Genomic DNA, 26,935 nt, shown 5'->3' with positions numbered 1-26,935 from the left:
TTGTCCTCCATGAAAAAAAAAAAACCCTGTCCAGACTCTCAGCTTTCTGAATATGGAACAATATGACTCTGTCTGGTTTTGAAATAGAAGAAGCAAAGTCGGCAATGCAGGAAGGCTGTGAGTACTAGAACGCTGGGATCTGCGTGACTGGGATGGGCCTGGTCAGATCCATAGGAAAGCAAGAGTGAGGGTCTTCTTCTATTCGTGGCACGCTGTCAAATCCCGATGAGACAAACGTTCCAGCAAAGTCACAGATCAAGTCTACCAGGAGTATACCAGCCCAGAGCTGATTAAACACGTGGAGTATGTAATCTTTTGAAAACCACTGTCGTCTAATAGTTTGTATGGTGAAATAAAACGCCACAAAAATGTTCAGCTGTTTCTCCATTACTCCTTTTTCCCCCAGACATCTCCTCTTAAACCCATTCCCACCCCTAAGTTTCTGCTATGGGAAATAGCTTTCTAGCAGCGGACAAACAAATCTGACCATCTCTCACGCTCTTCACACTGACATCATTCTCCCCTTTGGTGCCTATTCTCCATGAGAAGAAGAACTCCTTTCAGGTCGGCTCCCCAACGGAGCAGACCTAAACTCGATTTCAGGTCATCTTTGTTTGTATAGTACTCTGAACTTGCCCACTGCTGTCATGTCTTCGTCTTCTTTTCTAAACTGGTCAGACACACAAAATGGCATCGATTTATTGGTGGTTGTTTGTTTGTTTTTTCTATTTCCCATCACCAGGAGCATTTATGAGTCACTGGCTCTTCTGTGATCCCATTTGGCCCTTGCCTATATAGGGCCTTAGTTCGGTTGGCTTTTTCATGGGTGACAGTCTTCTCTCCTTGAGCACAAGATAGTCCATTACATTTCAGTGTATTTCTCACCAAGACCCAGTGCAGTGCTCATGGCAGAGCCTCAATAAATCCTTGTTTGGTTGACTGAGCTGTTGAATCCAGCCAGCTCTCATCTGGAGACCTGGGGAATAAGGATAGCAAGAGAGAATGGAAACCTCTAAACAGTGCCCAAATGTCATTTCTGTTGTTAATTTCTCTTGTCCTGTAACCTCCCACTCCCCCCCCCCCAAATAATTTCCTTCCCATCTTCATAAGACTTGGCTGGAAAACAGTCTATCTTTTCTTCTCTCCTGGCTTTGCAAAATGTGATTACAAGCAAAGAGAGACATCATTACGAAAGAGAAAGATTGAAAAGTCCAACAACCCTCATGGTGGTTCAAACCCAAGGTAATCAACAGTGACTGGATGTTATCACATACGTTTGCTTTAGGAAAACGGTAAACACTTTGGCATCGATGTTCTCTTTCCTTTCTCTTTCTTAAGTTTCATTAGCCACCAAAGCATTTGTAGAATGTTTCAGGATTTGAGAAACCATGTCACATAGATTTATCTCATTCTATTTTCATGACAGCTCTGGGTGCTGAATAACAGATGATTATTTCCACCTTACAGATTTTAAAATCTGCACTTTGATAAGAGCCTCATAGCTAATAAAGGAGGTATTACAAGTCAGGGAAAAAGGAATTAATTATTCAAACGTGATTTTAGAAAAATTGGCTGTCTTGGTGGTGGGAAATATCTAAATCCTCATTTCACATCATAAAATAAAATAAATTGCAGACGTGTTGAAATTATATTACCCTCCCATTATAAAAAAGCTATAAGAAAATGTAGGTAGATATTTATTTCTGATCCCCAAATTGGAAGAATTCTTCAAACATCAAACAATGTGGAAAATCACAAAGGAAAATACTAACAGAGTATACCACACAAAGATGTTGTTGTCTAGTTTTAAAAAATTAAAAGCAAAGCAAACAAACTGGAAAAATATTAGCCATATACATGACAGGCAAAAGGTTAATATTCTTACTACTTAAAAGATCTATACAAATCAATAAGGAAAAGAAATAGAAAAATGGGCAAAGGTTATGAATAGGCAATTTACAAAAGAGAAAATACATATGTCTGCCTAATACACATAAGAAAAGCTGTTCAGCCACAAAAAATAATCAAAGAAATTAAATACAAAGTCACCAAATAACAGCTTCTTGCTTATCAAATTAGTAAAATATGGAAAGATTTATAGTACTAGACACTACAGAGGTGAAGTGAGAGGAATATAAATTGTATGACCTTTCTGGAAGGCAGTTTGGCAATGAGTATCAAGAACCTTGAAAATAATCATGTTCTCTGACTTGGTAATTCCTCTATAATATCCTAACAAGTGATCAGAAATGTAGGCTGAGATGTATGTAAAAGACATTCTTTCAAGAGTAATTTATACCAATAAAATATGGAAACAATGTCCCCCCAACGGGAGAGTGGTTTGAATTATGGCATAGCTACAGAATGGAATGAAATAAAGACATTAATCTTCTAATAATTTTAGTGGCAAGGGAAAATATTTATGAGATAGTGTTAAGTGAAAAAATGCTGGCTGCAAATGGTCTATAGTATAAGATCTTAAATATATAAACATAGGCCTAAGAAAAAACACTGGAAAGCAATGTCCAGCGTGGTTACCAGTGAGTTGAAAAATGATTACACACTTTCAAAAATATATTTCTAATTTTCTACAATGAAAGGCATTTATTTTTCTAGCCAGGAAAAAAATAGTTGAGAAAAGCACCCATGTTTTTCGTGAAAAACTCTTAAAAAGGTAAACAGCATAATGGAACTTAACGTCCAGTCACATGATTCCACATCCCCCACTCTTTCCACCTTATCACACGTTTTCATTTCACGGGAGGAAAAAAGATCCCTAAGAGCTAAAAAGCTCACAATACTCTAAGATCACTTCCCAGCTGGTGAATCTGCATAGTTGCAATTATATGTTTACTAGTAATTAGTCCTAATTGGTGCTTCTGTGTTCTGCTTTTTCTGTTTAATATTATTTAATATTTAAATTTCCACGTGTCAGCATAGTCAACATGCACATCATTTTAAGATGTGGCAGTCGTTGCTGTGTTCACCCAACCCTGTCGCCCTTCCACTCTGGGCACGTAACGATTTAACTTCCTTGCAGTTAAGTGCAGCCAGGTGACTGAGTTCTGGCTATGGGAAGAAGTAAGGTTGCCTCCAGACCTCCAGATCCGGTTCATGAAAGCTCCCCTTCTGTCCTCTGTTGCCCTTGTTCCCTCATCCACCTATGCTATGCAGAGAGGAAACAGTGGAGCCATTAATGGCAGGAGCGTGGGTCCCTGAGTGACTATATGGTGTAGAGAAACTCCTCCCTCCAACCAAGCCCCCCGTTGGCTTGTGCTGTGGCAAGAAATAAACTTCTACTGTGATAAGCCAGCAAGGCTTGGTACTGTTTGTTAGAGCAGTTACATCTTAACAGATCATAGTCTGCTGCCCCCTCCTGTCTTGGGTGTTTTCATTGTTGCAAAATAACGCAGCGACTATCTTTTGAACAAATTACACTGTTTCCTTTGTTCCTTCTGGCTTATACTCATTGAGTATATTCTCCAGATGGGATGACCAGGGGCAATACCAATGCATCACCAGGGGTTTAACTATTTCATAGCTCTTGTTTGTTATACTTTTGTCAGTCTGCTCTCTAGAAATCCTGGTGCAAACGAGTGCAGCATCAGCAATGTATTGTGTTTCCGCAGATTCCCAGCAACTCTGGGTTTTACTGTTTCTCGTTTGTTTGTTAATTCCTTAGCACCCATTAGAAAGTGCCTTTCAAGAGATTTTCCTGAGGTCATTTGCACTTGGAACGCTTAGTGGGAGTTCCTCTACTATAGAGTACGTGGCAGATAATATGTTGCTCTACCAACCCTGCCTTATTCCTTACCCTTTGGCCTGCCCTCTGATACAGGCAGCCACAGGGACGTTCACAAGACCTGCATTAGGAAAGTGATGACATTGCAAAATGCAGTAAAAGGAATCAGCTTTTGCTTCTGTGTTACAAAATAGGCTTTTGGAAACAGCAGAGACTAGAGTTTTAAGGAGGGAAGAAAGCTTTCTGTGTTTCAAAGCCTGGCTTTTGAGCCTAAGAAGCCTCGGGCCTGAAGGACTCAGGGCATACGGTTGAGGCATAAATAATAGATTTGGAAGAACACTGTGATCAGTCAGAGGCAGACAGCTCTGCCCCAGGCAAGATAAAGTTTCTCTGGGCTGAGGGGGCTGAGAAGTAGAGAAGGAAGAGAGGGCTTAAATGGTGGGTCCCAAAGGCAGAGGTCTGTGACAGAACCCCTGAGGTGCAGGTTGAAGCCCAGTCCCCTGTGCTCCTTGCACGCCCGAGCCGTAGAGTAGATTCATCCGGGAAGGCACCGTTCTGTCCGAGCACCGTAGATACAAAGAGATGGAGTCCTTGCTGTCATGGAGCTGACATCGTAACAGGGGGAAAGAGACAATAAACAAACAAATAAATATATATATGGGGGAGGTGTATACATATAATGTCAGTGGTGATGAGGGCTCTGCAGACAAAACATAAATAAATAAAAAAAGAGGACTAAGCAGGATGGATGGTGGTATTATTTAAAATAAGGTTTCAGGGAAGGCCTATCTGAAAATGTGACATTTAAACAGTGAAGTAGGAAGGGCATCCTGAGCACATTTGGGCATAGAATGTTCTAGGAAGTGAGAACAGCAAGTGCAAAGGCCCTGAGACAGAAGTGTGTCTTGGCATAGACAGATCTGCAAGGAGTCCAGTGTGGCTAGAGTGGAGAGAGAGAGGGAGATGGTGGGAGAGACGAAGTCAGAGAGGTTGCGAGGAGGAAGGGCACAATCAGGCTGTCAGGGCAGGCAGGACGGAAGCAGCCGTACTTAATACAAGGCCTCTCTCCTCCTTTCCCGGGATAGTGTCTAAGTACCAGACTATGAAGGCAAGGCAATGAAGGTGGGTGTCACAGGGAGAATGTCTGGGCTGCAGTCACATCAGACGTGACCGATGGGCCCCAAGGTCTCCACGGCATCTTCCTGGCTCCCCACTGCCGGGCCTCTGAGCCCACTGTCCTCTCCCCACCCCTGGGCCTCTCCTAAGCACACAGAAGACAGTGGGCCTCCCCATACCTTGTGGAGGGGTGCCTGAAGGTTGCTAAGCAAAGTCCAGAGGAGAAGCTGCTCTTTGGGCCCTGGTGCCCCCTTGTCCCCTGCTGTTCATGCTGCCGCAGGCCTGGCCTGTCGTGTATACACCCTGGTTTTGAAATCCCCACCCCTTCCTTGAGCTCAGGAATCTAGACTAAAGCAATCAGATTATGTGGAGAAATACCATGAACGTCAAAATATGGATTAACCTTCCGTGGAAAGTAGTTGCTAAATAACATAAATAAGTCTCTAATTAGGTGAACGTGGTGGAAGAGGAGTTTTGGTTTGGTTTTTTTAGCAGTTTCTTCCCTATTTTTCCACTTGGGCCGGTGAACACACACACACACATCTGCATGCTCTAGGAAAACAGGGATCAGGAATCTGGCACCAGCTATCAACAGATTGCCACTCCTGTCCTAAATGAACTGCCCGCCTGGGCCTCCTTTTCATCTCAAAGGCCACTTGGCATCCCCCCATTCATCTGCACAGACTGTCAAATCCTCTCCCGCAGACTTCTCCTGTGACCTTCAGTTTATTCTCCGCTCTTGCCTGAGTGTGGCGGCTGAACTGGATTGATTAAAGTTTTAGCCCTGTCTTGTTTTAATTCAAGAGCTAAACGGAGCATTTAAATGAACTCGTGGCAGGACCAACTGTCAGAATCCTGAAATCCGGTTCACGTTTCTCCTCAGCAACGCCACCCCCCATTATCACTGCTCTGGCTCCAGGTTGGTTTCTGGGTGATGTTCACAGCTGGTTCAAAATGACATCATAGGAGCAAGTGAGAGTAGATTAATGTTCATTTCCATCCATCCATCCATCACTGGAGGTCCTGGGTTCATTAACTGTGCTCCGGTCACGATTGCCCTCCACTTCCCATAATTCACCCAGGGCTCTAATGAAGCAGAATTGAGTTTGTCAGTTTCCCCAGTTTTGACCGGAAGGGAAAACAGTCCTCTGGTGCCAAGCACCTTTTATCCTGGAGAGAGAATGTGAGGAGAAGGGGACAGAAAGCCCGGCACAGTGACATAAATGTCAGAACCTGCTCATTCATCATTTCTATTTACAAACACCGAGAAGGGCTCCCACAAGATCACGTCCACTGAACTCACGTCTTTTCTTCTGCCCTGGGTCTTCAGTCTGATTGCTGTTTTCCAGGGAGTCACGTGGTCCCTCCATTCTGTTTTTCCACTGTAATTACCCATGGCTCCTCTTATGACAGAGGAAGGGAGCTTGCGAGAAGAAGCGCGGGCATCCATCACCCGGGCTGGATCAAGCATATCACGTCACAGCCATGCCCCTGCTAGATTCTCAAGGGTCTGCTCATCCACCCATGCATTCATCCAAGTCAACCCATTCAATTCAACAAATATTTATCACTCACCTTCTCTGTGACAGGCACTGTGCCAGGTGCTGGGGTGTTTTAAAATGTACGAAGGATTTTGGTTTTAATTCGGGTTCAGTGAGGCTAACAGATCAGGAGATAACTGCCCCTAAAAGACAGTTTCTGACACCCATCAGCAAGTCCTATAGATTCCATTCTTGATGCAGTGGAATACTACACAGCAATAAAAAGAGAACAAGCTACAAATACATGCAATGACGTGAATGAATCTTGGAGATAATGGTGAGTGTCAGAAGACAGATGCAAAAGAGTTCCATTGACATGAGGTTCAAGAACATCTAAAACTTACAGAAGTCAGAATAGGGGTTACCTCCGGGTGGGTGGGTGTTGACTTGCAAGGGGTACGAAGGAAATTTCTGGGATGCTAAAAGTGTTACATAAGATGCTCTGCGTGGTTGTTATGTGGATGAATACAAACATGAAAAAGAAAAGATAGTTTGATCCTTATAATTCCCAAGAGGAGGGTGTGCTCCATGCCACACCACACCATGCCATAGCAGGGCCACACAGGGAAGCGCCAGGGTCAGTCAGGAGGCAGAAGAAGCAAGGAGAAAGCAAGGGCAAGTGTCTTTATGGTGGTTTTCTTTTTTCCTTTTTTTTAATAAACTTATTTATTTTATTTATTTATTTTTGGCTGCGTTGGGTCTTCGTTGCTGCGTGCAGGCTTTCTCTAGTTGTGGCGAGCAGGGGCTACTCTTTGTTGCAGAGCACAGGCTCTAGGCGCGTGCAGGCTTCAGTAGTTGTGGCACGCGGTCTCAGTAGTTGTGGCGCACGGGCTTAGTTGTTCCGTGGCATGTGGGATCTTCCCGACCAGGGCTCGAACCCGTGTCCCCTGCATTGACAGGTGGATTCTTCATCGCCGCGCCACCAGGGAAGTCCTTTATGGTGGTTTTCATGGGGAGGAATGGGTGAGGCAGGGTGAGCAGCGGAGCAAGCTTGGCATTGGATAGTTTGAAGAACTTCCACAGGCTCTGAGCTATAGAGAGGTGGTCCCCACTTCTCTGGTACCCAGCCCTGGGGTGATTTAGGACCAGAGGATAATGTCCTAGACTGTGGAGGCTGATGAAAGGAGGTGAGTGTGGTGTATGGACTTGGGGATTGGCTGGTTTGCATATCAAAGGCATGCTTGCAGACAGTTGTTTGCTAGCTCTAGGAATTAGCTAACACTGGGAGGGCCAATTTCTTCCTGGTCTTCAAGGCCCCAAGATGTCAAAGCATCACACCATGTAGAAAATAAAAACGATGATGAATACATGGGGTTTCCCCAAATGACAGGCTCTGTCTTTGAAGAGCTCACAGACCTCAAAACAATTTGATACCGTAATGGCACAGGGAGTACCGGTCATCTCTGGGGATGCCTTCCCAGCTCACAACCTCCCACTCTTGGGAAACGACTCCAAATTTAAAGTAGTAGCAATTGCCTGGTTGGTAATTCATGACTTTACCGCTACCACTGCCACCCCAGCCATGGCTAATTGGACCAAAGTGGACCCCTGACCCCAAGCTCAGCCAATCAAATGTCCTCTCCCACTGATTTGGAATTGAGAGAGACTGCAGACCTGTGTGGGTGCAAACTGTAACAGGTAAACACAGGAGCCAGGAGCCAGTCTTACTTCACCATACGGACCAGTGATCCCCAACCCTGATTACACATTAGAACTATCTGGGGAGCTTGCCAGAAATACTTACACCAAGGTTGCAACTCAGACCACTTACATCAGAATCTCTGAGGGTGGGGACCAGGTGTCAGAGCCCCGGTTTCACCCTGTACAGCCACCAAAACTGAATTCTCTTATGCCCTGGACCTTCCAAGAGCACCACTGTGTGGAAGTGACATGGGACGGTGCTGTCATTTGAGTGGATATTCTACACATCCATTGACTCACGGAGCGTTGAAGTAGGGAAGCTGGGGAGGATTTGCACTCATTGTTCTGCTAAGCTTCTAATAAAATCAATGTCCACCCAAGGAAGATGTGTGGTGCACCTGAGATGTCAATATAACAATTAACCAATAAATATTTTTAGAGAGGGGGATGAATGAGAGGAAAGACACATGTCCTGCTCTGGAGGAACCTTTAATTAAGCTGCAGAAGGATTTAGTTGTTGATGTAGATAAATACACATAAAAATGCATATGTCCCTGTGCCGTCTATTTAATTGTCCCTGTGCCGTCTATTTAATTGTCCCTGTGCCGTCTATTTAATTGACAGTAGGAAACCAAGCATAATACACGCTGAATGAATGGTACTCCACGTGATCAGAAATGAAAGCTCACTCTGGTCTGGCTGGCCCAGGAAGACTTCCTGGAGGTGGGGGCGTATTTAACCAGGTCTTTTGAGGAAAGGTGGGCTTCAAACAGTGGTGTGCAGGCAGCACACCGCAGGCCCACAGACCAAGGTAACCAGCTGTGTGGGCGCTTGAAGGAGCATCTTCCCCACCTCACTGTGAAAGAGAAGCTGTTCTCTGCCCTCTCTTCAACCTGCTCCAGCAGCCAATCTAAATCATCCTGCATTCATTACTCCCCTACAGCCTTGGGGTTTACCCCCTTCCCCGACAGGGTGACTTCTCTCTCTAGCAGGCCAACCAGGGAAACTCGGGGTCTTTAAACCGCCACCGGTCTAAATCCAACAAAGCACAAGGATCCAGATGGGGCCCTCTGACCTCCGATGGAGCAGATGTCAAGAGATGACGCAGGTGATCAGAGACGACAGGAGACCCGGTCTCATCCCTGGGCGGACGCCACCTTTCAAAGACATCAGTGCATCAGATACTCCAGTCTCAGTCAATTCTCAGTGGAACCAGGCCCCACCTTCCAAAAAGCTGCTCTGAGAGGTAGAGACAGGTAAGAGTTTTGCTGCAGCAGCTCGGCTCTTCCTGGGAGCTAATCCCTAAATGCCCAGGGCCTGCAGCAAGTATAAAACCTAGCCGTTCCAGAGAAAATGTCCTTCCTGCATTCTGTCTCACATTTGCAAATCCCTCCCCAGCTTGAGAAGAACCCACTGTCCTAGTGAGCGCCCTCTTCCCTCTGAGGCTCTTCTCGTGCCTACTGGCCGCCCCCAGGCCCCCCATTCTCCCTCTAGCATCCCTTCGTGGACCCTCATTCCTTAGCTTCAGCTGACTCTCAAGTATTTAGCTTAAAATTCTCAAATATCTGCCTGGCCCTCTAAGGTCCTCAAACCCACAGCCCCCTGGTTAGAGTTTCAGGCCAGGAGCGTCCCTTTCTGTGCCCCTGAGGCAGGACCTCAGATTTCCACACATCTCTGCTCCTTTGAAAATGTCCCAGGGCTTCCCTGGTGGCGCAGTGGTTGAGAGTCCGCCTGCCGATGCAGGGGACACGGGTTCGTGCCCCGGTCCGGGAGGATCCCACATGCCGCGGAGCGGCTGGGCCCGTGAGCCATGGCCGCTGGGCCTGCGCATCCGGAGCCTGTGCTCCGCAACGGGAGAGGCCACAACAGTGAGAGGCCCGCGTACCGCAAAAAAAAACGGCCCTTCCCTCCACTCGGTTTGGGCGTGAGAACAACATCTGGGGACAGATATCTCGGGGTCACCTTCGTCATGGGGCTCAGTGTCCCCCTCTGTGCAATCCAGAGTGGACCCTGACCTCTCTCCAAGGACACCCCTCACCCACTTCTGATCCCGTTTACAGGCTTTTTCCCACCTCGGCATCTTATTTGCAGCTGCAGGTCTTGAGCCGGGCTGAGCTCCGGTCCTTCCTGCTGCCGTGGAGCATTTCCCAGGCCGCTGCGGAGTGGAAACGCTCCTCACGTGCATTTTTGAAAGATCTTGGAAACCTCAGCATAAATCAGTAGCAGCCCATTTATGATTTTAGAATATTCTGGATAATTTATTTGGTGTCAAGGAGCCTGAACCCTCACTTTCCACCTGGGCCTTGCAGGGCTCCACTGCGTTTCCCTTGCATGTTTGTTTTGGTTTGCCCTGAAATGCTAGCCAGCCACAAGGAGACCTTTATCATTATTCCAAATAGATTTCTCCCCTTTGTAATGACAGACTCTGGGGAGGTTGGACACTGAGCCCGTGCTTCTTCCCCTTTTAAAAAAAACAGCGGCTAATATAGAAGTCTTCTTTCCATGCCGGGCAGGCAGCAGCTCTCAGATTTCAGCCTTGGTTTGCTGTCCTTCCTGAGAGCTTGAACACTGAATGTCAGCACAGAGACCCTCTCCTGATAACTTCCTGCCGCCTTCCTGCTGGCCAAGGCAGGCAGCACACAGAAAAGTGAGCCTGGTTAAGACGAATTAAAAAATAACATCTTCCACCCAGCAGGCTCAGATTGGGGACGCTGCATACTCTTGGGACTGTCCTTCCAGAAATGGCTGAGAAAGATGCAGCCGACATTTTTAGCAATTGGCGTAATGTCCCTCCCCCGAGGCTCTCTCACATCCTTCCTGGCCATGGATTGAGATTCAGATGTGCAGTGCTCCCTGCTTTTTTGCTCTCTCAGTATTTCCTCCACCCGGAATCATGTGATCCAGCCCTAAACTCCTGTCCTCGGAGGTCAATCAGAATGACACCTTTAGTGTTTGTGCCTGATTTTATGGCCTCATGATCTTGTGCCCTTTGGAGTTCAAAGGTCACATCAGGCAGCAGGCAGGGAGGTTTTTGATGTAACCTCTGAACCCCAGAAAACAAAAGGACAGAGGCCCACAGCAACAATCCATCTAAAAATGGTCATATGAAGGATGCAACTCAATCAGCCCAGAGCATGCGAATTACTTATGGAGCCTCTTGCTAACCCAAACTTAGACCAGAAGAAGGGACACAAATCCCGTGATCCCGGCACGTAAACCAAAGCTTGAGAAGAGCAAAGAAATGAGTTTACAACCTGCTCAAATGGAAGGATTTGTAAGATGTGATTTATAAATTGGTTTCCTCCCCTCCTCCCCCCATCCACATGTGCGCACGCGCGCGCGCGCACACACACACACGCACACACACACACACACACACACACACACACACACGCCGGTCAATACGCCACCACCATTCGAAAATCAAGCATTTTCCTTTCCGAAGTTTTGCCCAGCGGCGAAGCCTGACGTGGACAGAAGTGTGAGGCCCATCAAAGGCCAAGGGCTTTCTCCTTGGCCACCAGAACCGTCCTCAGAAACAGGCCGAGAGGCAGTGGATCAAACAGCCAATAAGAAAGACAAGGACGTGTCAGATAGGTGAAAGGTTAGCCCCACAAAGCAGGTCATGTTCTGCAGAACAGATGTCACCTCCCATACCACACAGATTGTCCCTCATCAGCCCTTAATACCTGGCACACATGCCCCTGGGCAAAGGTCAGACTAATTTCTGAATTGATGAGAAATACAATTCAAATAGTTCGGGAGCTGAACAGGCGGTGCTCTCATTGTTTATTACTATAGCAGTTTCATTTCTTTAAAAAATATACATCAAAGTATATCTAGCTTAGCCAGAGAAGATGCTGGTGCTGAGAAACTGATGAATAGATCTTGAGAACATTGCCCAATAACCTTGTATGAGCAGAAGTTCTGTTCAGAGACTAGACCACGGGGAGAAAAACATAGATGTGCCTTATCATTTTAAATAAAGATTTGGTTTGCAAATAAAATGTGTCTTCTATTGTGAAATGGAAACATTATATAGCATCATCCAGGCCCTCATCGCAGACCCTCCATTTGGAAGAATTTTCTCTCTGCTCTATCTCATACAGCCTCCTCCTTTCCTTTTAACTTCACATCAGATGGTCATTTCCCTGGGAGGGGTGACTAAATTTTTAATGATATCTGAACAGAAGCACAACTGCGTTGAATAACAATGTGTCCTGAACAGTGGGACCTAAAAGTCATTGTGGATGAAATAAGAACCCTAGAAAGAAAGAATGCTGGTCTGAGAGTTGGAAGACCAGCTCTGTGTGACCTTGGCCAGGTCACCTCACCTCTCTGAGCTTCGATTTCTTCATCTAAATTCAAATCGCACTTGTGCCTTCCTAGGGCCTGCTCAGCACAGGCTCTGCTCAGGTGCCAGGACAACCTCTAATCTGTCATGATTCCTCTGGTTCTGGACAATCGTACCTCGACATGGGAGAATGGACTGAGGAGCTGGCTCTCTAACACTGTTCTTTAACTCAGGAATCCCATAACCTGCTTCCTTCTCAGGAAGTGAAGTACAACCCACCAAAACCATTTTCCGAAGGATAACTGAGCAGCAAACATTATTTTTAAATGGGCTGCAAAATTCCCCACGCTATTTTGGAAGCCCAGTCTAAGAGTATATAGGAACTCTACTAAAGCTGGTCAAAACTGAGAGCTGCCAGAGCCTCGGAGCACTCCTGGGTAGTTTCTGCCTGGTTGAGGGTTCAAGGCCACTGTGGCTGGAAAAGGCCGGGCATCACTTTGTCGGAGCACTGCCTCTTTATCTGTTTCATTGATACTCAGAAAGGGCAGGACCCACCAGAGGTCTCGTGGCTAACTGGGACCGGGCAAGATGGAAGCACCCAGGTTCCTCCATTCCCAGCCCGTAATAATGGCTACCATAGTGAGCGATCACTCTGGTCCACAGCATTTGCTTTTTACCTGTCATCTCGGTTTTTCTTTACAACAAGCTGCTAGTAGATATTACTCTTATCCTAGAGATGAGGAACCAGCATCCTGAGAGGTTTGGTTACTCAGGTCTCATGTCTGGTACATGGGGAGCCAGGGCTGGGTTCCAGGTCCTGTTGGAATCCAGGCTTGTGCTTGTAACCATCCACCTCAGCCCTGGGACCCCATTTCTATGCTCTGACCATAAAGCAGGAGATGGGAGCATCCCAGATCCTGAGGCATGTGTGGGAGTGGCTTCTGGGAAAGGCAAGATGGGGGCTCCAGGGGGTTGAAAGGGATCTCCCTAAAACACATGTCTGTGGCTTAACCCACAGGACCTAGGATGTGACCCATTTTGGAAAAAGAGTCCCTGCAGATGTAATGAAGGATCTTAAGGTGAGATCACCCTGGACTATCTTGGTGGGCTCTAAATCCAACGACACATCTCCTTGTCCGAGATGACAGCAAAGATGCAGACACTGAGGAGAAGCCATGGGAAGATGGAGGCAGAGACTGAAGTGATGCAGCCACAAGCCAGGGAAAACCTGGCACCACCAGAAGCTGGAAAAGCCAAGGAAAGCTCCTCCCTAGAGCCTCTGTGGGGAGCACAGCCATGCCAGCACCTTGGACTTGCTTTCCAAACAGAGACAGAATAAATTTCTGGGCTTTTTAAGCCACTGAGTTTGAGGTACATTGTTACAGCAGCCCTCGCGAACTGAGATGAGATGGAATAAGGATTTCCTCTCGGAAAAGTTGTGTGCATTTTTAGGACTTGTGGATCCAGAGGGGGCTGACCCTATCTGTGTGCTGCAGCAGCAGGTCCTGTCAAACTGAAATTTCTATTCTTGCAGGAGAGATGAGAACAAAAAGGCCACCTGGAAAATTACCACCACCCCCCAGCCCAGACACCAACGTGCCGTCCTCATGCCTTTTACCATTATACAGCTTCTAATAATAGTTTTTTGGACTATTATTCCATCTACTTTTTGCCTAATGGAGCCCAGTTTCTTTCTCAGGAAGACTTGGCAACTGACCCCAGACATGTTCTAGCCTGAGTCCAAAACCCAGATTTACAAATTAGCCGAGGTGAGAGTGTGTTAGAGAAACATTCTTTACTTTGTTGATGCTTCCCTTTAGATTCCTTTGCCTCCCAAAATACATGTTAAATGTAATTAGATTTAGGAAATTCCCTGGCGGTCCAGTGGTCAGGACTCCACGATTCTATGGCAGGGGGCACAGATTCCACCCCTGGTCGGGGAACTAAGATCCCACAAGCCGCACAGCATGGCCACAAAAAAAAAAGGAAAGAAAAGAAAAATGTAATTAGATTTACAAAACCCGCTTCCATAGAAATCTTGGGACACGCTTCTTACTTAAAGTATGGTCCACGGTACAGATTGCTTGTTTATTCACGATGAACCCTCGGGTTGTGAGATGAAGGGAGCTGGACTTCCTTCTAAGATGGATCTTCTAAGATGACAGGCAAAGCAGCAGGGAGGGCTGATGGACTGGATCATCTGTCCCTGTACCTATTCTTCTCATCTATAGATCGGAAGGACCATCTACCCCAAATGAGGGCAGCTTAGAAAAAGAACAACACAGTTTACTTCTTACATGGTACTGTGGACACAGAGGTGCATTTGATTGTCATCCTTGACACTTCTTTCCAGCGTTTCCCAACCTTTTTCAGGTAGAACACAGGTCAGATCCTGCTTTGTATGTGCTGCTCCGAGGAGCCTGGAACAATACTGTTCTGATGGCCAGAGATGAACATCCTGGGAGGTCAGGCCAGTGTAGGCCACCCCTGTCCACCGCAAGGGCCGAGAGACCAGCAAGCAGCCAGACCACGAGGAAACTTCCTGAGCACAGGAGTCAGCAGGTTCTCCCTTACAGACATCTCTGAGTACCTATTTAATACTTAATAAACCCAACTTAAAATAATAGAGTCCCAGTCATCAGACGCAAATCTTAGAAAGACAGAAAGATTTGAAGATGCCTCCAAAAGCAGATAAAAGGAGAGTCGAGGTTCTTAAAAATGAGAGCTTATGCTAAGATTGTTTGATAAAATGAAATCAGCATAATAACAGATTCTCTGGGACTCTGCCCCTACCTGTGAATCATGCTGAGAATTAATCCTTGGACGCTGGAAAATCCTTGTGGATGTGTAGTTTGGGGAATGTATACAAGCCCAGAACAAAGAGTCCTTTCCTCCAGCTCTCCCAACCTTCAGGTGCACGCATGCACACACACACACACACACACACACACACACACACAAAATGAACCAAGAAAGAAGGAAAGAGATCAGTAATGAGAGAGCCCACTAATGGGTTGGTTTATGTATAGAACAACAGCCCATCGCTGTTACATAAAATAATCAATCAAGCACTTAATTTTAAACATAAAAGTAAGCTGTCAGGAGACTGTTAATAGATAACCAAATAAATTAACAGTTGTAGGTGGGATTTGAAACCAGGTCAGATTTCCTTCTTCCCCAAGCTCTGAGCCCACGAGCATAAAGGGTCTCCCCAGCTGGGCACTTGATGTCACACTGTTTCCAAGTGGGAAATCCCCCTTTATCCAACATCCCCTCTCAGCAGGCTGGTCACTTCAGGGAATTGTCCTTTGTGCGTCTTCCATAAATTTTATAACGCTGCTACTTTACAATATTGATGGGCAACTTGGCCTTGGCCCAGACCCGCAGTGGGTTAGCATGGACGTGAAAAACCTTCAGAAGCGCAGAAACAGGAAGGAACACATTCCCCGCGGACGTTTCTTAAAGGGAGAATTGTGTAAGTGCAGTGGTTACCTGAGTTGGAGGCCTGCCCGGCTTTGATGGACGGCTCTGCCCTCTGAGAGCCACACAGCGACAGGCTGGCAGGCAGGACACACACAGGCAACTCTCAGGTACCTGCAGACCCGTAAAGGGTAAGTGAAATCCACACATAATCCCCCAAGTTGTTTAAACCTGAAACTCAACTTTCTCCCGACATTCAAACTCTTTGCAAAGTTACTGATGAAGAAGGATCGACAGCTTTAGGGTCTGTCTCTTCTCTCTCTACCTGTGACCTTCTCAGGGCAAGTGACCCAAAGTAAATGCAACAAGGAACATAAAAGGCAGGACTAGAGAATTGATCCCTGATTCCTAGAGGCTCTGTGAGTGCTCTGAACTTTGAGGATAACATTCGTTCTGCCATCACATCTTCATGAAAAAACAACACAGTAAAATTCCACCTCCTAGAATAAAGTCACACTGAGAACAAGACAGCCATCGTTTGCTAACCAAGTGAGTAACACAAGTCAATAATAGCTACCATTTATTGGGCCTTTAACACACACACACACACACACACACACACACCACCCAAACACTGCACCTTACTAAATACATCAGGCATGTGATCTCATTTAATCCTCTTTTTAAAATCTGCATAAATATCCTTTGATCCAGAAAACCCACTTCTAAGGGATATTTCCTGTGGAAATGACTGAGAATATGTCCAAAGATTCTGTCTATAAGGATGTTTATCAGATATAAGCAAACCTTCGCCTCTCAGGGCCCCTCTTAGTACAACAGGCCCGTGGGATTTTGTTGGACACAACTGGCATCTTACTAAAAAGATTAAAATGTCTAGTAACCATGGGGTAGCTTCCACTCTAAAGAGACAGCGATCTACAGAGCGAGCTACCTCTCTATATATAATGAATCTGGGAACAACGCAAGCATGCGATCCACATAGACCACGTCCATCATCCCAGAAAAGTCCCGTTTGAGGCAGCAGTGTTTTGGTAAATGGTCACCAACCAGCTCTCTGAAGAAACAATCTATACATACATGTGTGTATGTTTATTATAACTTTCACCAGTATAAAAGATATAGGATGCACAATTTACAAGTAATAATAAAATACATAATTCTCTTTACTGTAAATTCCATATAATCAATTAATTCTCAAAGAATGCTTGTGTTGACTTTTATCAAGCTCTTGCATCTGGAGCCGCCCTATATGGTTCTGACATGAATGCTGGTGTTTTCATTTACATTAATGAGTAATACAAATGTAAAACAACTTTGTATATCAAAACTTCACTTGGATAAATCGGCTATCAGTTTTCACATAATGGGAGGATATTTCCTCAAATTTTTGTGCTATTCACCATGTAACGGCTAGAGACATGACAACTTTTAATACGTATGAACATTTTTTCCACCACTTTAAGTCTAGGTAATCAACAAAACAATCGAGGAAGCCCTAAGTTGTAGTATTTGCTGATTTCCAAACGTAAATAGCCCTACTGTAGCCAATTTCAAGCTGCCAACACGGTCACTGAACAAAGCTGGAGACGTACAGTAGCTCATCATCATTATATTGTATTTTCATCATATAGGTATCATAAACATAAATAACCTCTAGAATAAAGATGATAAAATATAGTAAAATAATAGGGAAATGATTTTTGAGTATTTGTTACTTTTTAAAATATAATTAAACTGTAAGATATAACACTTTTAATAATTGTTATGTGTAACAACCTGAAATTTTAACAATTGGCCAGCAAGCCCCTGTTTGTATGCCTGTGCAGTTAATCCCATCTCATGTATATAATTTTTTTTAAAATAAGGAAAAGGTAAAAATACCTCATGAATTCTCAGGGTAAAATCTATTACTTCTTAATATGTCAGGAAAGTAAAGCTTCAACCCCTTGGGGAGAGTGGAAGGAAAAAAGCCGGCCTGTGCGATTTCATTTCAGGAGCAGGCTGCTGAGAGAGCACCTGGAACATCAGAGTGACAGCTGTCAAACAACCAGAAACAGGACCCGGCGACTCCTGCCCAAGGGCTTATAACACAGGTTCAAACCAGGCTTTTTTCCAAAGATGTTTTTAATTCCAACATCCCTCCTAATGGCTTACCGTAGACTAATTTAGCCAGGAGCTGTTAATGCTAAAAATGGAAGCTAATGATTTCTGCTAAAAACGATTAAGCGGACACTATCAGAATGTATTGTAAGAAACTGATTATCACGGGTGCATTTGTTTTCCACTTCCTCTTCCCTGTTGAAAGGCTTAATAAGACTCCCACAGCAAAAGCAGAAGCACTTCTTCCTATCCTGGGAGCCTAGATTGTGAATGTGTTCTCTGGACGTCACCCACTCCCCAGAGCCCTCCTAAGACTCATCTCACGCTGGGAGCCGTGGTTCCACTAAAGGGCGCCCACTGCTGTTGCTTGTCATGTTGGTGCTATTCAGCGAATACTGGCAGCATCAGATTCTTTCTCTGGGCTGCCCACCGGTACCCACCACTCACCTCGGTGCCTTATGGCTTGGCACACTTTATACTTTCCAAAATAAGTGTATTAAGAAAAGAAGCATGCCTTTTAAGGCAAAGGTTAGATAATAGTCATACCATACAACTGTCCAGCTGGAAGAAATCTAGCAAAAAAAAAAAAGATCAAGTTTTCAGGTGCCACTGTTTGAATTAACCAGGAATGTTAGAAAGCAAGCACATAAAACTTCAATATAATTATGACATGATTAGATAGTTCAACTGGCAATGATTTAAGCAGAATTCAGGTTTCCTGAGCCATCCGATATTCAGGCTTAATTCATTTGATGTACATTCCCTGAAACCTTATGATGCTAGCTTCTATAAAAAGAAAGCTGAATGTCACAGAAGGCCATCTGGACTGGGAGAAGTTACTGAAGGGTTTTTTTTACAATGGAATCTCAATTATTAGGCAATTAGAACAACACTCCTAGGAATGATATTTACAAAGTCTGGGGTACAACCTTGATGAAATGTTTTTAATTTTATAATTTTTAGAAATAAGGAAAGAAAAGATTAGCTTTTGTCTTTCTCTGAGGATTTCCATATTAAAACGGAGAAACTGAACGACCTTAATTCAGGACACTAGTTTTGGGGTCAACTCAGAATTTTCTTTTTCCAGCTTGCAATGAATTTCCCATTTCCACCCAATGTTGGGAAGCACGTTCCTGGGCCATCTTCAGGATCCGACAGAAGGGGTTTTATAGGCTGGGTTGAGAGCTTAGAGATGCAGTACCAAGGGTGCAGTCAAGGGCTCTAGGCTTACACACCAGCGCACGTGTACACACACAAATGTTAGTTCTTTCTTATGGCCGCCAGCTTTAAACTCTGCCCTCTGGCTAACACACGAGTTGCTCCTTACGCCATCCCGCCAAGGTCACTCAAAGCCTACCTTGAACCTAGTCCCCCCAAAGTACGTGGAAACAGAAGAGGAAAATTCTAAACAACTGTCTATGCCTTGTACCCTCTTCTGGAAACACAATCTGCTAAAAGGAAAGCCAATTTGGAAAAAAAAAAGTGTAGATGCTACTCAAATTTCAGAGCGGTTATCAGTGTGGGAAAACTGTTAACTAACGTGGATGGTATGTTACTTTTCTTGTACCACAAAGTAATTTCCTCTTATTTAATAATTTTGATTAGTAATGAATTTGGATTACTTTTGATTTAACAGAGAGAATGAATCAGACTGGTTAAAACCTTAATGATGTCATATTTATTAATATAGTAAATACTGAATATAGAAGGTCTATGACTCCACTAATACTTTCACTGGCTTAAATAGAAAAAAAAGAAAGGCACTTTCAAAGAACAAAGTTGTAAGGCTTAAAGGAAAGAGAAAGTAATTCTTACAAATTCACTATGGATCCATCAGAGATTTTTAAAATCCATATAAATCCAGGTATAGAAGATCTGACTCTGATCCTACATTATTTCTACATTTTAGGACAAATTTTCACTCACAAATTCAAGATTACAATGGCATCTAAGATATCCACAGGAAAAGACTAACATGAACTACAACAATATGAATCATATTTGTTGCATTAGAGTGGTTATTTTCCTTTTCTCTATTTTTTAAATTTCCTATAGCACGGTTACATAATTTTTATAATAAAAATTGTAAATTAAGAATTTGAGGTTACCAAACGTCCTTGACTTTATAAAATAAATCTTCAAACAAATATGCGGAAACGGGACATTCCACCAAGATGAAGAAGATGCTCAATGGAAATGTCCACGAGGTCCTGAGAGGAGCTCTGGACATGAAGCCCTTCATTAGCATTTCCAGCCCCCCTCTCCTGTGGCACCAACGATTCCCACCAAGGTGGGGATGACAAATGTGGGATTGCTACATGTTTATCAGCCCTGTGTGCCTGGGGAATCTCAAAGCACTTTTGGAACCTACACTTGATTCGGTTTCATGGTGAGGAAAGTGAGGTTCACATACAAGGACCAAAATGACCGATTACTAGTGACGTCACTGGCAAGAGCAGCCCCTGTAGGAACCACATCACCGGCCCAGCATCCTGTAACCCAGGGGCTGACGGAAAGATCAGGTACCCTTTCTTTTTTCAAATTATATTTCATTTACTCAACTATGTTCACTTTAAAACACAAGTATGAGATTGTAAACAGACCTCACTCACTCTGACAGCCCCACAGAGAGCGCTCTCCGTACCCCTGCAGGGGTTTTGGGGCGCAATAAAACCAAAATCGGTATTGAAAATACGTGTGCATCTCATAAGATAAATTTTTAAAACTCATTTTTAAAATAGCCTAGTGGACATTCCAAACTAGTAACTTAACCCAGAGAGGGGAACTATAAATGCTTACTGTATTGGTCTATAAAAATACCCCTCAATAAGGATTTCAGAGTCCATTCCTCAAGAAGGTACACAATTTGTAGCCAAAGGCTACGCCCACATCAATGTGACTCCCTCCCTAATGCTAAATACATCCTCCTCCACCTCGGAGGTGTCTGGAGGCTGGGCACCGGCCAAATCCCCGCGGCGCTCTGGCGGGGTCACAGCTGCTGGCTGCTGAAGAAGGACTTGGTCTCCCTGCAGACGGGATTCACGCAGAGCGGGCAGCTCAGGGTCAGCTGCGTGGAGCAGCGCTCGTTGGACTGGATGTGTGAGTGCACCAAGTCGGCCAGGGCCTGGAGACAGACAACAAGCAGGAGAGACCCATCAGCAGCAGAGCGGACGCAGCTTCCCACACCTCCCCTCGCCCATCTCCCCATTCAAAACCTATGAACCCTTTGAACCCAATTCTATGATGTCTTCCTTTCTTAAGAATTCTCAGCTTAGAGAAAAGTTTCAAATACAGGTTTTAGAGAAGGAAATCCTCTCACCCCACCTGCTGAACCTTGTCTCTGAAAGGCAGATTTTTAATTAGACATAGTGATAGGTGGGTAGAAATAAGAAAACGGGGGCTCTCCAAAGGAGAAAAGAGCGAGAGCATAAGGGATTCGATTTTATTTTTGTAATTAATTGGAACTCAAAATGTTCTAATATGTGAGAAAACCAATATTCTGTAAGAGTTTCTCAGAGGACTGCTCTCCGACATGTTCTACTAAAATGGTTGTAACACTAGAGATACCTTCGAGAACAGTGGATTTCCATTAAGAGACTCTGCTCTTCTGATGTTTTCAACCCCACACTGAAATCAAATGAGAAAAGGGAGGAAAAACACATACACGTTTTATTTTCCTTTTTTTTTTTTTTAAAGAAACTGCTACAAAAAATAAAATAAATAAATAAATAAACACACATACACAAACACAACTCGAAGTCTTAGTACCAAAGTGTTCCCAGACTACCCAGAAATGAAAAACAGTCCCGGAACCAGACATAGATGCTGATTTTCACCCCTTTATCATAAAATTGCTCTTCAATTTCTATTCCTTCCCTCATCCCATTACCTTCCCATGGGTGCTTTGTTTCCAAACCATTTTTGAGGTTTGTATCTGATAGAATACTCAAGTAATTTAAATCTGCTTACCATTCTTTTTTTTTTTTTTTTTTTTTGCGGTACGCAGGCCTCTCACTGTTGTGGCCTCTCCCGTTGCGGAGCACAGGCTCCGGACGCGCAGGCTCAGCAGCCATGGCTCACAGGCCCAGCCACTCCGTGGCATGTGGGATCTTCCTGGACCGGGGCACAAACCCGTGTCCCCTGCATCGGCAGGCGGACTCTCAACCACTGTGCCACCAGGGAAGCTCTACCATTCTTTTTTTAGTCTACCTTTCTAATGCATACTTTTACAGACTCTACCTAAGCAGAATGTTGCTTTAATGACTTAAATTTTTATACGTTTTGATTCCAAGTGCCAAAAGAGGTAAATTAATTTAATGTATATTGAAACTAGATTGGATCCAATACGCAGAGTTGGGTTTTTAAATATATTCTTACATAGAAAGATCTAAATTAAAAACCTAAGGATTGTTTACAGCCATCCCTGCTCCCCTCTCCAAAAATATCCCGTTGATTCCAGCTAATTATCCCCCAAATAACTGACAAGTACCTAATTCTTATTTACTCAGGTAGCTAGGATCTTCTCTTTCCCTTTCTGAAATGCTGATGGCCTTTTTGTTGCTTTATCTTTTAAGTTAGAAGACTGGGAAGGGGAAAATGGTGAGATTCAGCAAACACATAGTTCTCAATTTAAAAAGACATTGATCATATTCCAAAACTTCATGTAGAAGTAACAGCAGGATAACCAGTTGGTCAGTGTTCTCAAACACTGTTTTTTTCTTTCTGGCCACACTGCACGGCATGCAGGATCTTAGTTCCCCGAGCAGGGATCGAACCCACGCCCCCTGCAGAGGAAGTGAGGAGTCTTAACCACTGGACCACCAGGGGAGTCCCAAGTGTTCTCAAACACTGTTCGTGGGAGACTTAAAGGATGTATTTCTGTAGGACAATCCAATGAAATATGTATCAACATTTACATTCCATTGCTAGGAATTATTTCTAAGAAAATAATTGGAAAAATGATGTTTATTACAGAGCAGTTTATGAAAGCAAAAAATTAGAAACATCTTAAATGTATACCTCCTAGAGAAATGGAAATAAAAACAAAAATAAACAAATGGGACCTAATGAAACTTCAAAGCTTTTGCACAGCAAAGGAAACCATAAACAAGACAAAAAGACAACCCTCAGAATGGGAGAAAATATTTGCAAATGAAGCAACTGACAAAGGATTAATCTCCAAAATTTACAAGCAGCTCATGCAGCTCAATAACAAAAAAACAAACAACCCAATCCAAAAATGGACATAAGACCTAAATAGACATTTCTCCAAAGAAGATATACAGACTGCCAACAAATACATGAAAGGATGCTCAACATCACTAATCATTAGAGAAATGCAAATCAAAACTACAATGAGATATCATCTCACACCGGTCAGAATGGCCATCATCAAAAAATCTAGAAACAATAAATGCTGGAGAGGGTGTGGAGAAAAGGGAACCCTCTTGCACTGCTGGTGGGAATGTGAATTGGTACAGCCACTATGGAGAACAGTATGGAGGTTCCTTAAAAAACTACAAATAGAACTACCATACGACCCAGCAATCCCACTACTGGGCATATACCCTGAGAAAACCATAATTCAAAAAGAGTCATGTACCAAAATGTTCATTGCAGCTCTGTTTACAATAGCCAGGAGATGGAAACAACCTAAGTGTCCATCATCGGATGAATGGATAAAGAAGATGTGGCACATATATACAATGGAATATTACTCAGCCATAAAAAGAAACGAAATTGAGCTATTTGTAATGAGGTGGATGGACCTAGAGTCTGTCATACAGAGTGAAGTAAGTCAGAAAGAGAAAGACAAATACCGTATGCTAACACACATATATGGAATTTAAGAAAAAAAAATGTCATGAAGAACCTAGGGGTAAGACAGGAATAAAGACACAGACCTACTAGAGAATGGACTTGAGGATATGGGGAGGGGGAAGGGTAAGCTGTGACAAAGCGAGAGAGTGGCATTGACATACATACACTATCAAACGTAAAATAGATAGCTAGTGGGAAGCAGCCGCATAGCACAGGGAGATCAGCTCGGTGCTTTGTGACCACCTAGAGGGGTGGGATAGGGAGGGTGGGAGGGAGGGAGATGCAAGAGGGAAGAGATATGGGGACATATGTATATGTATAGCTGATTCACTTTGTTACAAAGCAGAAACTAACACACCATTGTAAAGCGATTATACTCCAATAAAGATGTAAAAAAAAAAAAGAAAAAGTATACTAATACATTTTTAATGTATACATAATACATTTTTAAGAGGAAAAAAAGTTACAAAAACAGTGTGAATAAAATACCGTTTTTACTAAATGTGTAGAAGAGTACCACTTCCATTAGACACACGCACATTAGAGGGAAAGGGGACTTATTTTTAACAAAATATTAACATATCTCTCAGGGGTAAGAGTCTGAGTGAGTTCTACTCTCTATGTCACACTTCTCTGAAATGAGTTCTTTATTATTTTTATTATCAAAAAGCAATAATTTCTATTTTGGGCAAAAATTTCAAACTACTTTTTAGAGAAAGTTAACAGTTTTAAATGTAGTGTATTCTCCCTGCAAAATAAGGAAATTAACTGTAGTAGATGGTTTTCTTTATTCTCTGTATAGGCTAATATGTTAGTCACTAATAATCCATTTGATTACGAAGGGATGACCTCAGTTTGGTTATATGAATGAGTGAATTCTCATGCAATACAAACAAAAATTTGTTTTCCAAATACACTGGTATGAACTACCATCGCACTTCAGTTTTCTAGCGAGGTCACCATTAGCCAAGGTCATTGCTGGGATATAGAAGGCATCATTTTTTTGTTTTGTTTTGGCTGTGCCACATGGCATGTGGGATCTTAGTTCCCCAACCAGAGATCGCCTGTATCTGTAGTGGAAGTGCAGGGTCTTAACCACTGGACTGCTGGGGAAGTCCCTAGAAGGCATCGGCAAATGAAGTCCATAGACAACCCTACAACCTCATGTTAGCCAACTACAACTTCCCCATAAATTCCTTATCAGAACTACTGACAAGTAACTTAGGCACCCTCTACCTTCATCAATGTGTGATTGATGACCAGTACATCCGTACAAAGACCTGTGGGGTCGGGTGCTGCTGAAGCTCTCCCCCAGTCCACTCTCCACCCTTCCTTGCACCTGCCCCCTGGTCCCAGAGAGGGTGAAGTATCCTTCGAGGCCGGGGCCCCATCCATCACACGTGGGGTGACCAGGGCCAAGAGGTCTGGTGGAAGATGAGAGGGAAGGGCTCCTTGGGTCCCAAGGGTTCCACGATTCCCATAGAAACGATGCTAAGAAGTGGACTCGGGTTTCTGGCCAGCCCTCAGAAGCCCCGAGATGGGTCAACAATAGTTTTTCTCCATGTGAATGACAATCACATCCATCTTACATTACAAGACAACTCGGAATGGTATTTGTTATTTCAATAATCAGACTGATCACAACATAGTAGCAAAGAGCTGATTAAGTGAGTGCATACAGAGGTCAAGGAAGTTACACACACTGTGCCAGTGTTCATTCCACGCCCTTCTCTTAAATGGCGATGACTCCTATGTGCCTCGAAACCCAACCAGAAGCAGTGTAACAGCCCAAGTAAAGGGCACTCTTAGGTGAAGAAGAGGAATTATAGAACAAGAAAGTTCTTTTCCTCCAAACTGGTGAGAAGTACAATTATTTTTTTCTTAAGGAAATGTAGTTTTTGTTACTTTCAAGGGGTATAGTAACTCAAACTAAACAAAATGATATCGCCTGCAGTGATCCCTGGGCTGCCTAGTTTTACAAAGGCACAAGAGTGCTTTCCCGCTGCAAACATGCAATTAAGTTGATGTGTTCGGATCAGTACTCAGATGAAGTATTATTCAGAACAATGAGGCCACAGTACCTGCAAACATATATACTGAACAATAGTTTTGAATGACACAGTTAGATCACTGCAGAGAGAGTTTCCTTTTAAAACAAATCACAACGGGATTGATAACCACACTTACCTCACTGGCTAGAACTTGAGAGTATTCGATGTCCAGTTCATACAGCGTTTCAATGTGATCGCTGGTAAAAGCTATCGGAACCAAAAGGATGTTCTTCCTCCCCCTCTCACAAAGCCCTCTAATGGCCTCGTTTGTCAGAGGACCCAGCCAGGGCATCGGGCCAACCTGTGAGAAAGGAGGATGAATGCACACAGGGACCCACGTCTCACCACAGCCCACTGCCCTGGACATACACACACCTCCCTGTAAGAGTGAGGGCCACGTTTTACGCCTTCTGTAATGGGTTCTGGTATTTCTATATTAAGCTTGAATCCTTCTCGAAATTGGCAAAATATAACAATTCCTATGATTACAATTAAAAATAATCTATTGTTTCAATGGAATCGAGGAATTCCAGTAGTCACTTGATTTTCCCTCCTTATTTGCTTGCAGAGTTCTTTCTGCTCATGGGAGCAGTCAGGTTACAGAACATTCTGCCTACGTGAAAGGGCCAAATCTAATCATTTTATAACTATGTCCTAAAATACACATCCTCAAGAGAGCTGACTGCCTGCAGATGTGTGGAAGCCACCTACCTTGGACTGCCAAACCAGTCTGTAGGGATTGGAGTAACCCAGCTTATCCATGACTCTCTGGACAGTGGCGCCCACCTCCTGAGGATAGGGGTCCCCTCTGTTGACCACCTGCAACAGAGACACGGGTGTTCAGTCACCAACACCGTGAAGGGTTCTGAGAGCCTTGGACTATGCAGTGAGTTGGCGTGAGCCCTGGAACTGAGGCCACCCCTTGTCTTCTGCGCTAACGCCCATGCCATCTGAGCTCAACGCCCAACTTCCTTGGATCGATTTCATCAGCCAAAGGAGAACACTGTACTCAATCATCTCTAAGGTCCTTAGGAACATGTCAAATTCTGTGTCCAGGTTATTCATGGGAGACTGACAACGTATGACGATGGAGGATGGGTTTCTTCAATCCCCCATCTGAAATAGGGAAAATGAGACAGAAAAGCTGGGAAGGAAGAGGCAACAAGGGATGGGCCTTCACTCTTGGTAG

General features: G+C 44.1%; 1 protein-coding gene across 1 annotated transcript in view; it reads right to left on the bottom strand.

Annotated features, from left to right (window-relative positions):
- Positions 1 to 16,920: 16,920 nt before the first annotated feature.
- Positions 16,921 to 26,935, bottom strand: part of FECH (ferrochelatase) — a 38,568-nt gene continuing 28,553 nt past the window's right edge. Inside the window, exons 8-11 of the mRNA XM_079943347.1 lie at positions 26,458 to 26,565; positions 25,883 to 26,047; positions 21,443 to 21,502; positions 16,921 to 20,999 (exon numbers count right to left, since the gene is read on the bottom strand). Of these exons, the coding sequence (XP_079799473.1) occupies positions 20,865 to 20,999; positions 21,443 to 21,502; positions 25,883 to 26,047; positions 26,458 to 26,565 (468 nt within the window). The 3' untranslated portion in view covers positions 16,921 to 20,864. The remainder of the gene's footprint in view (positions 21,000 to 21,442; positions 21,503 to 25,882; positions 26,048 to 26,457; positions 26,566 to 26,935) is intronic.

Source organism: Stenella coeruleoalba (genome assembly GCF_951394435.1).
Source record: "Stenella coeruleoalba genome assembly, chromosome: 14".
NCBI classification, from domain to species: domain Eukaryota; kingdom Metazoa; phylum Chordata; class Mammalia; order Artiodactyla; family Delphinidae; genus Stenella; species Stenella coeruleoalba.
The sequence above is the reverse complement of the archived record's forward strand: the minus strand, read 5'-3'. Positions and strand labels throughout refer to the sequence as shown.